The sequence below is a fragment of the Neophocaena asiaeorientalis genome, unplaced genomic scaffold (assembly GCF_003031525.2).
Source record: "Neophocaena asiaeorientalis asiaeorientalis breed wild unplaced genomic scaffold, Neophocaena_asiaeorientalis_V1.1 scaffold648, whole genome shotgun sequence".
NCBI lineage: Eukaryota > Metazoa > Chordata > Mammalia > Artiodactyla > Phocoenidae > Neophocaena > Neophocaena asiaeorientalis.
The window spans coordinates 5,251,266-5,268,730 of NW_020172781.1; the positions used below are offsets into that span (position 1 = coordinate 5,251,266).

A 17,465-nucleotide genomic window follows, 5' to 3' on the forward strand; every position below is an offset into this window, starting at 1 on the left:
CTTCCCCGCAGGCTGGGGGGTGGGGTGGGGGAAGGGCCTTTGAAGTTCAGTGTCCTTCCCCAGAACCCAGAGTTGTTTTTTTTTTTTGCTTTTTTTTTTAAACAAAGAAGGTATATTTAAGAGAAGAGGCAGCCAGCCTATGCCTGAACATCAGGAAAAACAAAAGCATCTTACTTTTGAAGTTGGAGATTTGAGTCTTAGCTGGCATTTTGAGATCATGTTTCACTAGAAAATTGGGCCTTTAGTGGGGCTTTTAGCTGGTGCGTGACTGTGGGCGCCTCAGCATGGCACCCCCTGCCTGTCCACCCTGGGGCCAGATGGGTAGGAGGAACAGTGGTTAGAACAGCTGTTACTTGTCCCTGAGTCAGGGACGTATGTTTTTAAACCTGAGGTCACTGTACACGTAGACGGTTCCCAGTGAACTATTTGTCACAGCTGTGCAGGTGTGGACAAAAGAAGGTTCTTCCCAGGGGCTTGGCTCACCCTCCTCCACACAGAACCACCCAGGAGGTTCTCAAGAGTCGGGTATTGGAACTACTTGACGAGACCTACAGCAGAACCCCGGGCCTAGGAGTCGGCATCTAAATCTCATCCCTCAGGCCTCTGTGGATTTGGTCCACAGCTTTAGGGTAGCGTCCAAGCCATTGTTGCTCAGATTTCAGGATTTCACAAACTAGTGAAATTACAGACAGAATCTTCTGGACTGACTTTGAGTTGTCAGCCTGTTATATTGTAAAGAATGAAAAGTGATGGCCATCTCCTTTCATCTTCCGCCTTGTTTCAGAAAACATTATCGACATCTGGCTTTGTTAAAATCTCCATGCGTGTTCTTTACTGCCCAGTTTGCTGGGAAAGGTGCACGAGTCATCACTGTCCAGCATCTGTGAACAAACCCCCAGGGGCTGAGGGCAGCCCTGTGAGGTGAGTGAGGGACCCAAGAGACAAGGCTTACCAGAGGCAAACACTGCTTTATATTCCTTTATTTATTATATATATGCAAATCTGTTTTATGTACAGTATTTGGTCCTACCAAGGCATTCTACTGGTAACCTTCCCCAAAGTAGATTCAGGTAAAATTAGGTGTTTGTGCACTTCACGACTGCCCAAACCTACCGATTTCAGTTTGGGGGCCATATGCGTAATTCGAAATAGACATACACGAGATTAAGGCGATGAAAGTGAGCTGCAGGAAACCACAGGATTCAGAACAACGAGACTGTGTATTTTGCTTGCATTAGAGCTACAACGTGAACAGCAAATGCTGTGCGGATCTCATAGTGCTTTTATTGTAGTGTGAGGGCTTCTGAACACCTATGTGACTGCACGGCGTGGGGGCAGGGGGCGGGGGGGGTGGTAAGCAGCCCATGTGACCTGCGAGAAGCTTCGCCGGGAGCTCATTTCTTTTCCGCCTCTCCTTTCTTGGGTTCTTGTTTCAGTTTGAAATCAGCCAGGGCGGCCTTGATGGCATCTTCAGCCAGCACTGGAAGTAAGAGAACGAAAGAGAGCCTAAGTTTCTAGAATCTGCAGGAACAGTCTTAGGAAGAGAATCTTTAAGAGCTGAGGTAGTGGTGCTGGGACAGGCTTAACAGAGTCACCTCACCAGGGTGCTGGGCGAGGAGCAGGCCTGCAGGCCGATGGCTGTTTCCTGAGCCGGATCCCTCCTGCGGGGCGGCTCTGGGGACAGACTGTGCGGCAAATACCCGAGGTTCTAGGATAGCTCCTTAGCCTCTTGGGCGATCATGTTTCCTTGCTGGGATAGGGTGAGGGCTTTATACATGAAGTGTCTGACGCACAGGAGGGACACACAGACGTCAGTTCTCAGCTGCTCTCAGGGAAGTCAGGATACATGCGGTGGACGCTGGTGGCGCTGGATGGCATTACTTAGGTCGTGGCAGTTTGTGCCTGGGATGGCATTTGCCGGCACTCTCTAGTGATCCCAAGTGGGGAAACTTTTATTTTGGAGTCGATATTAAAAGGGAGGCTTTGGGGAAAATAAACATTGAGAGAGCTGGAATGACAGCAGAGAGCGTTGGCTAAAGGTTTCAGTACCCAAGAAGGCCTAATGAAAAGGCGGGGGGTTCCTCTGAAACCATGTGAAAATGTTTACAAGCTATGGCCTTTATTTACAGGTATTTGAAATTCCAGCGCAAGTGGAAAGAACTCGGGTCTCAGCAGACCTCCATCCCTGCCGCGGCACTCACTTCTTCTCTTGTGAGTCCTACCCTGGCAGGAGGCCTGGCCCTCTGCTGATTTTTAACTAATTTGGTCAGTAAATCTCCATCAATAAGTTTAGGCTACTGTTTCCCATAACCTCCTTCCCCTAGAAGGCTGAGAGTTGAAAAGCTTTAGACTGAAATGGAAAGCCAAGTATAAGCCTTTAGGCATCTGGGCTTTCTCTTAGGGAGAGTGCAGAGGGGAGACTGCACAACTGGGCTTAGTCATTGCATAAGCACAGATGCAGACCCCGACAGTGACGGCATCTGGAAAGGAAGTGAGGAAATGCACAACAAACAGGATTACGGAGAAAGCGGCATTTTCTCCTTTACTGGTCCCAACTTCACCACAGCCGGGTGAACAGCACAGATTCTGGAATCAAAGACTGGGGTTTAGACTCTGGCCCTCCCACTGAGGAGCTGTGCGACTGGGGGGCTTTACCCTGAGCCCTCGTTTCCTCCTCTGTGTGGGGAGAGGTAATGACACCTCTGGGGACTGGAGGACGTTCCTGAGGGTTAGAAGTGAGGCCACACCACCCCCGCAGGACTCCCCTGGAGGCCGCAGTGAGACCCTGGGCTCTAACCCTCTGGAGACTGTGAGAACGGACTCCATGAGCTGTAACCCTCGGAGGCTGTAAAGGTGGACTCCTCGACCCAAAAGGACTCGCCGTTCCCCTGTCACAAATCAAGTGGATGCCATTACAAAACTGCCCTAACTGTCCGAGCCCATCGGCATCCTGGAGGGGACACTTACTGGAGCAGTGCAGTTTCACAGGCGGGAGGCACAGCTCCTTGGCAATGTCCGTGTTTTTGATGGTCAAGGCTTCCTCCACCTGAGAGGCAGATGGGACAGACGGGAAGTTTTAGTGATGCTCTGTCTGGTGGAACAGAAAATAAAAAGGGCCAAAGAGGCCCCCACGACAGGGTGGTGGTGGGGGACGCTTTCCATTTAATAACCCCAGACAGAGGACTCCCACTTCCACGTCCAGGCTGCAGCTGGGCTCCTCAAGTACGAAGTATACGCACCTGCATTGCTCAGCTGGGGTGAGCCAGGCCCGCAGAGATGCTGCCACGAGCCAGGAGTGGACCCTGGGAGGAGTCTCTGAGGGATCTGCTTGAGGCCAGCAACTTGAGCCTTTTTTAAAAGGCAGTGATGTTCTACGCTGGTTTTGTGACTCTCAGCTTCTCTGGTGTCCTTATACTAAATGTTCAGAATAAATCCCGTCAACCCTAAGTGCTAGATGGCGTCAGGGAGGCGGGAGGGGTGGCACCCAGGCTGGCAGCACCCAGGCCAATGGCACAGACAGCTTCTGGAAGGACAGCTCTTGGGGCTCATCCCCTGCCCCAAGGAGAACCTTTCTCCTCTAGGCAGACTAAAAAGGATGCCTGGGGTTTGTCGAGAGCCCAGGGGCATAACAGGAGGCAGGCCTACATGGAACGGAGCCCCGCTGCCTTAAGGAAAGCGATTTCCCCCCCTGCCCCCCAATCTCCCAAGTCCACTAACTCCACTGAATTATGCTTCAACTTCTGTTGCTGGAAACTCAGATGGGAGTCTCTCAGGGTCTGAGAAAGGCCCTGTCCCCACTTTCTGATCACATTCACGGGACCAGGCCCTGGGAGCACAGGTGCCCTGTCTCATTTCCTCTTTCCCTGAGGATAGTTCTGGACAAATCACTTCACAGCCACCTCCGGCCAGAACAGGTTAGGTCTCTGCTTCCCCGGCCCTGAGGAACTTGCCGGCCAGGAGGCCCTGAGCCACGGGGAGCCGGCGGCACACACCTCTGTGACTCAGCTCCCAGAGGCCTGGCACACACCTCTGTGACTCAGCTCCCAGAACCTGGGCCCTTGGGGCTGCAAAGGTGAGCACCTGCAGTTTGGTTTTTCTGAGAGGTTTTAATGGCAACAGGATTTTAGAAAGGCTAGTTTGTTATTTCATGAATCCTTGTAAGCCACCTGCACTCCCTCCTGAAGCACAATGGGAGGAAACAAACAAAACAAACCACAACAGAACTGCCCCCAGAGCAGACTTAGACTTCTAAGAAATGATAACAGCGGTGACCCTGGAGAAAGCCAAAGATTTGTTTTCACTTCTATTGTGTTAGAGGGGGAAGTGAGGATCTTTTTTCGATTTAGTTAAAAACAAAACACCACCAAAACCCCCAAATAAAAATGATCAACAACAAAAAACCCCAAACTAAAAAACACTTAAAATTATCCGTAATTCCCAACGTGGAGAAGAATTTAATAAAAACCTCTGTAAGCAAAATGAAAAAGAAAATTCTTAGCATATTTAGAAAAAAAAAACTTAGGTTTTTGGTTTGTTTGTTTACACTCACTAGACCCTTCCCTTAACTGAGAGCCAGGTTTGTGGAGAATGTGACTTAATTCTAGTTTGCAGGAACCTACCGTCTTCCCCTTTACCCATTCGGTGGCTAGCGAGCTGGAGGCAATCGCAGAACCACAGCCAAATGTTTTAAACCTGGCGTCCACGATCTTCCCCTTTTCATCCACTTGAATCTAGAAAAGAGGCAGGAGTTAGCAGAGGTTCTGGTGTGCCCCATAGAACCTGGTGCTCATGGAGGCCCACGGGGCGCTCCCTCCCTGACAGCTTTGGTCCTGCTTTCCGCACTTAAAAGTTTGGGCACTAATTACTGAGTTTCCTCTATTCCAAAGAGCTCAGTGATGAGAAGATAAAAGCAGGAACTATACAGGATTATACAGGCCTAGCTAGTAAAGATCAACCAAAAAATATGCCTCCTGCCGCCCCCAACCCTAGCCTGATTTTTGGCTATGAGGTTCTCCTCCCAGCTGCTGGGTCAATGTGCGTCTTTAAACACCGGGAGAGTCTGCAGTAAAGGTCTCTGGATAATGCTTTTTCCTTTGGCGCCAGACTGCATGTAGTAGTTCACTCCTGCCTTGTTTCTGTTTTCCAAGATAGTCATGAAGCTGTCTGGCGAGCTGCCCACCACGGTGACGAAGGAGATGTGGAGAAAGCTATGGTTCACCCAGAGCGCCGGGCACTACCTGCATGTCATCTCCAACGTGGGGGAGGTTTGATTTATTGCGTTTCCTGTCTCTTTGGGGATTGCTAACTGAACAGTTGTGGTTTTCCTTTGATTGGTAAAATTCACAAAAGATTTCACTTAGCTAAACTGGAATTTAGGCTGGTACAGTGAGCACAAAGGTGAGATCAGTTCACTGTGTCAGAAAGGGTCAGCGTAGTTTACTAGTGTGACTAGCATTCAGCCCCTGCTCGAGTCATTTATAACACTGACTTGTCCCATCTCACAGGAATTGAGATGGGGACCAGATGCAATGCTGTACACGTAAATGCTGTCAACTACGGAGCACTGTACGAGCAAAGGGGTCACCGTTACCACCAGTAAAGATGGGAACCAGGGGTACCTGTAATTTCATGACATCACCACACGCTGGCGCTCCCACCAGTCCGGTTCCGACATTTTTAGATGTCTTATCAAGGGACCCCACGTTTCGGGGATTTTCATAATGATCAACAACCTGAAACGAGAGGGTGAACAGAAATCACAGTCACTCTTTTTTGCTGTTGGTCTCCCCGACTTTGATGGCAAAGTCCTTGAAGTCAGCAAGCTGAACCTGGCAGGCCATCACTAAATACCAAATTTCACCTGGGAATGAATTCAGAGATTCCAGAGAGTGGCAAAAAATCAGCAAAATCCTGTCTTAATTCCGCAGGGTTTTGAACCACAAATAATTACTTGACCTTTAACCACCCAAGTCACCAGAGTTGGGCTCAAACAGCATTTTTGTAATTTCCAAAGAAAATCTGTTCTCAAAGGGTAATGATTACTATTCGAAAATCCTAAAAGTAAGTATGGTCCAGAAATGGAAGGGTTTCCCAGAAGCCTCAAGGAGACTGTTACAGGAGGAACAAGGCTATGGAATACGTCCCTTTGTGTGCGAAAATAAATAATAAATATCTCATTACTGTATTTCAGGGCCCTGAAATCTCTCTGGTGCAGCAGCGCACCCTGGTGGTAGAAAGGCTTGTGTCAACAACACACATCCCTGGGGCGGGGAGGAGTGAAGTCCGTGGGGAAACGCGCGGAAGCCTGAACAGAATAAACATCTATTCAAACTGGCACACGGAAGGCTTTAAAAACCTTGAGGCTTGTTTACTAGTTAGCAGTAAGTATCCCGATCTTTCCAGTCCCCTCCCCCACCTCCACCCCAGCTATCCAACCACGGATTTTGACTCCAAGCCCAAGGACCTACAAGATAATGTCCAATCTGGACTTTCTGCCCCGGGTTGATTCACCGCATTCTTTAGTCAACCGGTTCCCGAGTGAGAGAGTCTCATGTTTAGGGACTTCCCACCCCCGGAAGTTAAAGGCTGCAAACTATGCACCTATCTCTACTCACAGCTCACCACCACTCCGAACAGAAAACAAAAATTAAAACGTTATGACTGTTCGTTACATGTCCATCTCCACTCGGAGGCTCTGAGCTCCTGCAACAGTAACATCACCCTAAGTGGCCTCCCTGTGCCAGACACCCTGCCGAGGACTCCGCAGGCATGGTCTCGAGTACGGGGGGCTGATAAGACCCCATTTGACAAGTGGGGAAACAGGTTCAGCGCAGGGCACTGACTTGCCCAAGGTCACCTGGCCAGGGCGGTAGCCTTGGCTGAAGCCGGACCCCGCGCCGCTGTGTGTCGGGCTGGCAAGTCATTGCAGAACCCTGCTTCCTGGGCTGTTGGGGGTTTAAAGGCTGGATGCACGAGATCGCGGCCAGAGGCCGGGCCCACGGGCAGTGGCCATTAGATGAGCAGGAGCTGTCATTTTTATTTCAGGCGCGGTTAGTGCCCCTGCACAGGAAGGGAAAGTTAGTCCAGGCGGATTCGCGCGAGGGACGGCCTCTCTTTTGGGGCCCGGGGCGGCCCGTACCCTGGGTCGCAGTGGGGCCTCTCGGGCCCCGCAGTTCCCAGGCCCCGCAGAGTCTTTCCTAGGCCGGGCCTCCGCTAGGATGCCCGCACTGTCGGTTGTCCTCGCACTCCCGCCCCCGCCCGGTCCCGCCCGCTCCTACCTTCTTGTGATAGAGCCGAGCCGGAGCTGACAGCTCCCGGACCGGCAGACGCGGGGCCCGGAGTAGCAGTGCCGAAGTCGCCCGCCTCATACGTCCGGCTCCAGCCGCCGCCATCTTGCGGGCTTGCGCCTGCGCAGGCCGAGTGCGAGACCGAGGCGCGTGCGCGAGTCTGTTCCTAGCTTGGAGCGCGCTGACTCTAACGTCCCGGCGACTTCGCGCCTGAGCCCTCCCGCTCCGTGCACGTGTACGCGCTTTGGTCCCGCCTTGACCACGCCCCTCCGGGGCGGGCGGGGCGCGGAGCCCGGGTTGGACGCGGAGCCCAAAGGTCTGGAGTCGCAGGAGGGTTTGTCCTCCGTGATGGGTTCTGGATCTGAGGGCCTTCGGGCTGGAGTTCGGGACCCAAGTTTGCGTTCACAAAGTCCACCGCCGGAATGCGCAGAGGATCAACCAGTCCACCTTTCTTAGCCCTGTTTTGCAGCTTAGGAAGCTGAGGATCAGAGCGGTGTAGTAGCTTGTCCTAGGTTGCCCGGAGAGTTAGACTCAATTGGGATTCAAACTTGAACAATCCTGAGTTGGAATCCCGTTTCTGCTCCTAACTGGCTGTGTGATCCTAGGTGAATGACAGCGTCCTTCTAAACCTCGATCTTGCCTTTTGTACTAATTCAAGGACAGTTCTTTCATCCATTGAGCAAATATGTGTTGAGTATCTACTTTTTGTCAGGGTGCTTTGGGAATCCAACGGAAAGAAAAACATATAACTTCTGACATAATTAAGCTTGCTAATGAGGGAGAAAGGCAATAAATAGACACATCAAAGTGGAAAGCTTAGCTTTCCTACGTCAAAGTGGAAAGCTTAGCTAAACGAATACTTTGCCCTGATTTTAAAAAGTGTGTATGTTTGACTCTATTTCTTTCTATATAAAAAAGCAAACTGTCACAATTTATATGACAAGGCATGGCAATGAAGAGATTCTAAGTAAATGTTTACTAATGTAGTTTATTAATATTGGTTTGCAGAATATGATCCTATAAAACCACAAAACGCACGTGTATTTAACTGCTAGGCACCAGGCATTACATAAAGGAGAGGAATCTCTTTGGGAAGTGAGTTTTTCTCATGAATGGTGCAATCGATCCTTCCCCGAGGACTTAGACTTTTCTCTGCATTTGAGGCTCAGTTACTGGGGGGACTGAACCACGCGCCAGGTCAGAATAGGCGGTAAGGCATTAACTCCAAGAATCATTTTGACCTTCTCAAGATGGCGGCAAACCCTTAATGTCAATCATCACGCTCACTCCATGACTTCCTCTATGGCTTCCACTTCCTGTCTAAGGACCCAACTTCTGTCTGAAGTTGTGGCGAAACACATGCCCTGTTAGTGAGTTCTTTTTCCTCCAACAAGAACTATTAAAAGTATATAAAATAGCATGAGTTTCGTGTATTTCGAGGTTTCGCCGTCATCCGTGGCTCACAGTTTCTCTCTAGGTGGCAGGAGAGCGCGGTTTTGATCAGGCGCGCGCCGCGGGCAGCTTCTACTTCAGTGGGTCTTCGGCGGCAGAGTGAGGACCCGGGAGTCACTGGAAGCGCAAGATGGCGACGGCGGCCGCAGCATCGGCTTCGGAAGCGGAGGCTGAGCCCAAGGCCGGGCCCAAGGCCGAGGGGGAGGAGGCTGAAGCTAAGGAGGCTAGGACGAGGAGGAAGGTGTTATCGCGGGCCGTGGCCGCCGCGACGTACAAGACCGTAGGGCCGGAGTGGGACCAGCAGGAGGAAGGCGTGAGTGAGAGCGATGGAGATGAGGAGTACGCCATGGCTTCCTCGGCCGAGAGCTCCCCGGGGGAGTACGAGTGGGAGTACGACGAAGAGGAGAAGAACCAGCTGGAGATCGAGCGGCTGGAGGAGCAGGTGAGCGCGGGGGTGGGCGGCGGGCTCCTTCCCTCAGGTTCCCAGGCCCAGGCCCGCCTCCCTTGTCCTCGGCGGTAATAAAGCCGCCAAGGCCGCCGAAGCGCAATTCATCAGCGCGTCTCCCGTCCTTCGAACGCTTACTGCTTGCCAGGTGATTTGCAACCGTTATCCCATTGAACCCTCGCAAGAACCGGCTGAAGGAAGTAGTGTAGTTACCGTTTTATGGGAGGAAACTGAGGCTCTTGGTGGAGGGAATTCTCTTGCTCAAGATTACAATTCCTGCAAATGGCGAGACAGGCTTTGAACTTTGAAACGACTCCAGAACTCCCGCTTTTAGCTACACCGTTCAGCTGTCCAGCACGAGAAATAACATTTTATTTCTAAAAGAGAGTTATTTGCCTGTAGGAATGACGACGCTGATGAACTATGGCGTGGTCGGGAAAGTATTGACGGTGACGGTGATAGCGTCTGGAGCCTAAGGCCCCAGTTCTGGCTCTTCCACCCTTGCGTGCGCTTGGGCGAATTTCTTAATCTCTATCAGCCTCGGCTTCCTCATTTGTAAATTGGGAGAAACGATTTCCGCACATAGGTTTGTTATAATGGTAATTAAAGCCCGGGGCCTGGCACTAGTAGCTACGTGATTTCTAACCTGTAACCTTATGAGATACAGGTGGTGGTATCTCTTGTGTAATCTAGGATTCCAGCAAGAAGTAGGTGGCACATTCAGATTAAGAAAGTTTGAGAAAAGGTCAGTAAAGGGACTGCTGTGTCTAGGGCAGGGAAATCAGGAGTAAAGGTTCGGTACCCCAGGGCTAGTAGTAGCAGGACCTTTAGGTGTCCACCTTTAGGCCTGAAGAGGTGATGGGAGGGACTGGTTTTCCAAGTAGTTGTGTGGAGACAGCACCTGAGAGGAGGTGAGACGTTTGTTCCAGGGGTGCGGCCCCAGTTTCCCATCAGGGATTGGGGTGGGGAAGAAGTACCCTGACCTACTGCTCTGCCTCTCTCCAAACAGTCTGCTGGTGCTGTCTGCTGGAAGCAAGAGACCTCATCAGTGTGGTCCACACAGTGGGTCACAGGACGGGGAAGAGAGAGGGTGGAGTGGATTTGGAGGGGCAAACAGATGGAGCACATTCTCATTTTACAGATGAGGAAACTGAGGCACAGAAGGAATGATGAAATGATTTGCTTAGTCACTCGTAAGGGGTTTTGAATTTTTCAGGGTTGTCTGTGGACTGAATGCCACACTGGCTATGAAATTACTTAGTGATGTGAGGTTGTTAGCCTGGGTTTCTCACTTTGCTGGGTGTGAAATTCCTTATAACGTCCTCCCTCGAGGTGATGTTTTTGTTAAGTTGTGAAACAGTTATATTATCTTTTGGTATACTGTCCCACTTGTCATTGCATCTGAACCAGCTGGGGGTAGGCAGGTGGTTACCATTTCTGCTTTTTATAAATAAGCACGCCGAAGTCCATTCAGTCTTTTATTCATTCAGCAGTGTAATACGAGGTGCCAGGCGGACTGTGTCCCTGTCCTGGTGGAAATCTGTTCTTCTGGCCTTGGGCCTTTCAATGAGCTATTAGCTTACTCGGTAGGGGAAAGAGGATTACCTTTTTAGGGGAAGGGGAGGCTTGGAAGCAGAGCGATTAAGTCCTTGATGAGGTGAGGGTACCCAGCTTACTAGAGAGGAGGGTGGGTCAGGGCAGAGGCCACCGGCCTACTGGTATTGTGCAGTTGCCAGCCCTGCCTCAGGCCACCAAAGGTGACCACACAGGATGGGATCTGGCAGGTGATGGTGAATCGAAGAGCCTCTGGCTTTATCCTCTTTTCCGGAGGGTCTAGAAATGGACTTTTCCAATTTTTCCAAAACTCCCTCCCACCTCCTCCTAATCCCACAGCCTCTAGTTCCTGCTGTAACGACTCTCCTGGTGGAGCATGATGGCCGGTAACTTCCAGAGAGGGCTGTGAAACCCTCGGCCTTGGCGTATTTGCAAATTCCAGTTCTCGCCCTGAGTGTGTTTATGAAAGCTCGCAGTTAGTAGTATCTGTCCATGTAACAAAAGCGGAGATTTCCCACCATTTGTGTTTTTGGCCTGAAACTAAAAGTGGCACCTCATGGTGTCTTACAGGTCATGTCAGCGCTCTGAGCCTGCTGTGCCAATTGGTAAAGGGAGGGTTGTAGTAGTGCCTCCCTCACAGGGCTGTTGTGGAGCTAAAGTGACAAGAGGTGTGTAAAGCTCCAGGCACAGTTTGACACACAGTAGTAGATGCAGTGATGGGACCTGCTCCCTTCTCCTTCCCCCCCCACCCTTTCCTGTGATTGCAGCTAAGTGTCCTCTCCACCAGGCCTCTCTGTCACCTCTCCGCCCCCAGTCCAGGGCCAGGTTGTGCTGTTAGGGAGTTAGGAAATTTAATTTGCAGAGCACTTGCACGTTGGCTAAGCCTTCTCTTTCTTTAAAGCATCCTTTGTCGTTAACAGTGTTCTGAGACCAGACTAGACCGGCACATGTGCTCATTTGTCAGTGCTGGTTGAACACTCTGGAAGGTCTCTTAAATGCATGTCAGTGTGCATTTAATGTACGTGCTCTCAGAGCGCATCTCCATATATAGTATCTTCATTATTTGGGCCTAAAAATCAGAAATGTAGATCAAAAACCATCCTAGAGACAGTTCCTTTACTTCATTGAGTTTTGTACGTTTCTCTTCTGACCTCCCTCTGGTGTTCACGGGAGGGCCGCTTGCGTAGACATTACTCAGGCTGGCTAGGCAGGACTTGCCCACCCCCCTTCACGCTCAGAAAACACATTCAGACCCAGGTGAGTTGCGAGTGATGGGGTGACAGGGAGAACTGCGTCTGCTCCTTCGTGAGGAGAGTACATCTTCCGTGATCTTCAGTCCTTTCACTGTGGTTACTTGCGTGACACACTTGACAGCCAGTTTTGAGACGTCAGTGCATCATGGCAGGCCACTTGAGATGCACAGGTGCCTTCCGGTACAGACGGGGAGACAGAACCCGTGGACGTTAGAGCACTTGTGTCCTGACCTCGTCCTGTCCTTGTACAGCCTGTCACGTACTCATGGGGTGGGTTCAGCCTGTCAAGTTTTATAAATCATGAGCAGGAGAACATTGCTAAAAGATTTTTTTTAATTATAGGTCATGGGCTTACCTGATATTGATTCTTCTTTATTACCTACTTGTGTGTAATTTGATCCGTACAAAGCAGTTCACATCTGTAAGTTGTAAAGGATGGTAATGAGATGAGCACCCTTGCTATGCCCCTTGCTCTAAGAGTGGGGACTTCATCAGTACTGCTGCCTGTCCCAGCGGCTTCTCCCCGGTGCCAGTGCCCTGCCTTGACCCCATCCCCTCAAACCCAGGTAACTGCTATTTTGAATCTTGAGTGCTTCCTTCTCATTTAAAACATGTATAGTTTTATCCTCTAAGTAAGCATTCCTAAGCATATATTGTCCACTTTTGTTTGTTTTTGAGCTTTTAAAAAAGTGTATCATGCAATGTGTAATCGTCTGGGACTGCTTTCCACTCAGCAGTGTGTTTCTAAGATTCAGCCGTGTTCTTGCAGTTGCAGGTTATCCATTTTGACTGCTGTGTGTTCAGTACACCAGGGTGTGAGTAGCCCACAGCTTATTGGTTGTTCTGGCATTGAATTGCTTACAGTTTTTTTTTTCCTATTACAAACAAGCTACAAGGAACATTGTTACTGTTAAACTGTGCTAGTCTCAAACCGTGTAAGAGTTTCTCTAAGTCAGTATTTTTCAAACTGGGGCCATGGTCATGGGTCATGAATTCATTTTAGTGGATACACCCAGTGTCCCTCTGTGATATACTTTCTGGTTGCGTGGGTCTGTTTCTGGGCGCTTTCTAGTGTTCTGTTGGTCAGTTTGTCTGTCCCATGTCAATTCCGTGGTCTAACTCATTACTGCTGAGACTTGCTACCTGCTGAGACAGCTCCTCCTGTGTGCGGTTTAATGCAATAACTAGGGTCTAGATTACTAAGAGTGTATTGTCAAATGGCAATGTTAGTCGAATGAATTATAGGTCATCTGTCATCTCTGGAGAGGGAAATATTTATTGCTGAAATGTGGCAGACGTTGGAAGAGTAGATACTAGTCTAGTCATGGTGTATAGACTTAATGTAACCCCATACCCCAACTTGTTTGAAAGCTTTTTTTTTTTTTTTTAAAAGATTTATTTTTGGCTGTGTTGGGTTTTCGTTGCTGCGCGGAGGCTCTCGCTAGTTGTGGCAAGAAGGGGCTACTCTTCCTTGCGGCACACGGGCTTCTCATTGTGGTGGCTTCTCTTGTTGCGGAGCATGGGCTCCTGGCGCATGGGCTTCAGTAGTTGTGGCTCATGGGCCCTAGAGCTCAGGCTCAGTAGTTGTGGCGCATGGGCTTGGTTGAAAGAGTATATTGTCAAATGGCAGTGTTAGTCGAATGAATTATAGGTCATCTGTCATCTCTGGAGAGGGAAATATTTATTGCTGAAATGTGGCAGACGTTGGAAGAGTAGATACTAGTCTAGTCATGGTGTATAGACTTAATGTAACCCCATACCCCAACTTGTTTGAAAGCTTTTTTTTTTTTTTTAAAAGATTTATTTTTGGCTGTGTTGGGTTTTCGTTGCTGCGCGGAGGCTCTCGCTAGTTGTGGCAAGAGGGGGCTACTCTTCCTTGTGGCACATGGGCTTCTCATTGTGGTGGCTTCTCTTGTTGCGGAGCATGGGCTCCTGGCGCATGGGCTTCAGTAGTTGTGGCTCATGGGCCCTAGAGCTCAGGCTCAGTAGTTGTGGCGCATGGGCTTGGTTGCTCCGCGGCATGTGGGATCTTCCCAGACCAAGGCTCGAACCTGTGTCCCCTGCATTGGCAGGCGGATTCTTAACCACTGCACCACCAGGGAAGTCCCTGAAAGCTTTTTTAAAAAATTAAACTTTTCATTTTGAGGTAATTGTAGGTTTCCCTCCAGTTGCAGGAAATAATACAGAGAGATCCTGTGTACCCTTTACCCAGTTTCCCCCACTGGTGACCTTTTGTAAAACTATAGTACAGTCTCACAACCCCCGTATTGACGTTGATAAAGTCAGCACACAAATTGGCTCTGTCACCTCAGGATCTCTCCTGCTGCCCTGATAGAGCCACAGTTCCTGACCTCTAGCACCCGCTAATCTGATCTCCATTTCTACAGTTTTATCATTTCAGTAATGTTATGTAAATGGAATCATATAGTATGTAACCTTTGGGGATGACCTTTTTTCACTCAGCATAATTCCTTCAGGATTCATCTGAGTTGTGTGTTTATTTGTTCCTTTTTATGGCTGAGTAGTATTCTGTGGCGTGCGTGTTCCATGGTTCGCTTACCCATTCACCCATTGAAGGACTTCTGGGTTCTTTCCAGATTTAGCTGTTAGGAATACAGCTGTTACGCACATTCCTGTACAGATGTTTGTGTGAACATAGGTTTTATTTCTCTGGAAAAACACCCAAGGGTGCAGTTGCTGGTTGATATGGTACTTGTGTGTTGAATTCTATGGGAAACTGCCGAAAACAGTTTCCTGGGTTGCTGTACCCATTTTATATTCTCATCAGCAATGTATGAGTGATCCAGTTTTTTTGCATCTTCTCTGGCATTTGTTGGTGTCAGTTTTTCCTTTTGGCCGTTCTGATAGGTGTGTAAGGATAGCTCATTGTGGTGTTAGTTTGTATTTCCCTGACCGTTATTCATGTGCACTCACTTGCCATCTGTGTCCTCTGGATATATTGCGTTGGCCAAAAAGTTCATTCGAGTTTTTCTGTAACATCTTACGGAAAAACCCAAGAGACCTTTTTGGCCAACCCAGTACATGTTGGTTCATGTCTTTTGCCTACTTTTTATTTTATTTGGATTGTTTGTTTCTTACTGTTGAGTTTGGAGTTATATCTTTTAGATATTATTAGTCCTTTGTCAGATATGTGGTTTGTAAATTTTTTTTCCAGTCTGTAGCTTGTCTTTGCATCCTCTTTTAACAGAGTCTTTTACAGAGCAAAAAGTTTTAATTTTGATAAAGTCCTAACTTTCTGAGTGTTTTTTTTTTTTTTTTTTTTTTTGGTACCCGGGCCAGCACAGGCTCCGGACGCGCAGGCTCAGAGGCCATGGCTCACGGGCCCAGCTGCTCTGCGGCATGTGGGATCTTCCCGGACTGGGGCACGAACCTGTGTCCCCTGCATCGGCAGGCGGACTCTCAACCACTGCGCCACCAGGGAAGCCCCTGAGTGTTTTTATCGTGAATGGTTGTTGGATTTTGTCAAATGCATTTTCTGTATCAATTGATACCATGATTTTTGTTCTTAGTTTGATATATAGTGGACTACAGTGATTGCTTTTCAAAGACTGAGCTAGCCTTGCATACCTGGAATAACTCCCACTTAGTCATGGTGTATCATTCTTTTTGTACATTGAATTTAGTTCTGTAAGTTTTCCTGTGCACTCTGTGCTAGCTGCAGTCCACTTATTTTAATTTGCTGTGTTTGCATTTTCATTGAGTTCTGTGTATTTTAAATTTTCTTTGAGATTTCCTCTTTGACCCATAGATTATTTAGAAGTGTATTTCTTAATTTTCAAGCATTTAGAGATATTCCTACAGTAATTGATTGTTGTTATCGGAAAACATACTCTGTATGATTTAAGTTTTTAAAAATTTGTTGAGGTTTGTTTTATGGCCCAGGATGTGGTCTCAGTGAATGTTCCTTGGGCACTTGAGAAAAATGTGTTATTCTGTTATTGTTGGGTAGAGTGTTCTATATATAGCAATTAGATCATGTTGGTTAATGGTGTTGTTGAGTTCTTTTATATTCTTGCTGATTATCTGTTTGGTAATTCTTTTAGTTGCTGAAGTTGGGGGATGTTGAAATCCCCAATATAATTGTGGTTGTGTCTGTTTCTTCTTTTAGCTCTATCAGTTTTTGCTTCATCTATTTTGAGGTTCTGTTGTTTGGTGCATGCACTTTTAGGATTGTTTTGTCTTCCAGGTGGGCTGATCCTTTTATCATTATGTAATGTCCCATTTTATCTCTGATACTTTTCTTTGCTGTAAAGTCTACTTGATGTGATATTGGTATAGTCACTTTTTGCTTCTTTTTGTTTAATGTTTGATGCTGTATCTTTCCCCATCCTTTTACTTTGAACCTACCTACATCCTTGAGTTTGAAGTGAGTTTCTTGTAATCAGCATAGAGGTGAGTTGTGTTTTTATCCACTCTGCCATTCTGTCTTTTAATTAGTATGTTTAGATCATATACTTTGAAGGTAATTATTGATATGCTAGGTCTAAAGCCTGACATTTAAAAATTTTCTGTTTGTTTCCTGTGTTGCTTGTTCTCCTGTTTCTCTTTTCTTGCCTTCGTATGGGTTATTTGAACATTCTTTAGTATCCCAGCTTGATTTATTTATAGTGATTTTTAGAGTATTGCTTTATATAGTTTCTCAGTGGTTGCTTTGGGTATTTCAGTATATCTGACTTACATGGTATCTATGTTTTACCCCTGAGTGAAGTGTGGAAATCTTCCTATTTAGGTCCCTTTACCATTCCTCCTTTGAAATGTCATTGTTTTGGGTATCAGATAGCCTTAAAATTTTTATTTCCATTATCATACGATTTAGAAGACTCATGAAGAGAAGGATCATCTATTGTATTTAGCCATATTTCTGCTCTTTCTTCCTTCCTGATGCTCCAGGATTTCTCTTATCATTTGCTTTCTGTTTGAAGAAATTCCTTTAGCTATTCTTTAAGAGTAAGTCTGCTAGTGACAAGTTCTTTTAGTTTTCCTTTGCCTCAGATGTATGATAGCTTTGGAAGCAATTATCTTAATTTATGAACTTTTAACTTGAAATATAAACGTTTTTGTACCTATCACTCAGCTTCATCAGTCTGTTGCCATTCTTGTTTCTCCTGGTAGGGATTTTCATTTGTTTGTTTGTTTAGTAAAAGAAAAGAGCTCTTACTGATGTACCTGGCACGTGTTACAGCGTGATACTAAATTACCTTTCAGTGGGATAACAAGGGTAGGAGGGAGGGGATATGGGGACACGTGTATGCCTACGGCTGATTCACTTTGTTGTACAACAGAAACTAACAGTATTGTGAAGCAATTATACTCCAATAAAGATCTATTAAAAAAAAAAACCTCTCAAGAACCTTACGAGCTAGAACCTAGTGGTGTATCCCATTTTACAGATGAGGGAATGGAGGCTTAGAAGAGTTAATAACTTGCCTCAGGTCATACTTTTTGTTTATTTAT

General features: G+C 47.7%; 2 protein-coding genes across 3 annotated transcripts in view; one reads left to right on the top strand and one right to left on the bottom strand.

Annotated features, from left to right (window-relative positions):
• Window positions 1–964: 964 nt before the first annotated feature.
• Window positions 965–7,535, bottom strand: ISCU (iron-sulfur cluster assembly enzyme). The gene is made up of 5 exons (XM_024741566.1): window positions 7,278–7,535; window positions 5,619–5,732; window positions 4,620–4,730; window positions 2,968–3,046; window positions 965–1,480 (listed from the first exon to the last, which is right to left on the bottom strand). The coding sequence occupies exons 1-5, from the start codon at window positions 7,389–7,391 to the stop codon at window positions 1,395–1,397; spliced, it is 504 nt and encodes a 167-aa protein (XP_024597334.1). The 5' UTR covers window positions 7,392–7,535; the 3' UTR covers window positions 965–1,394.
• A 1,316-nt stretch (window positions 7,536–8,851) lies between these two features.
• The window catches only part of SART3 (spliceosome associated factor 3, U4/U6 recycling protein), a 33,896-nt gene continuing 25,282 nt past the window's right edge, over window positions 8,852–17,465 (top strand). For both annotated transcript variants that reach the window (XM_024741441.1, XM_024741440.1), the window contains exon 1: window positions 8,852–9,180. In XM_024741441.1, the coding sequence (XP_024597209.1) occupies window positions 8,869–9,180 (312 nt within the window). In that variant the 5' untranslated portion in view covers window positions 8,852–8,868. The remainder of the gene's footprint in view (window positions 9,181–17,465) is intronic.

Excerpts from the sequence above, each read along its gene's own strand:
- ISCU (XM_024741566.1), bottom strand. The coding sequence starts at position 7,391 with ATGGCGGCGGCTGGAGCCGGACGTATGAGGCGGGCGACTTCGGCACTG. Across the intron at positions 4,731-5,618 it reads GTGATGTCATGAAATTACAG|ATTCAAGTGGATGAAAAGGG; the intron begins GTACCCCTGGTT and ends CCTCTTTTCTAG. Across the intron at positions 3,047-4,619 it reads AATGGGTAAAGGGGAAGACG|GTGGAGGAAGCCTTGACCAT; the intron begins GTAGGTTCCTGC and ends TCTGCCTCTCAG.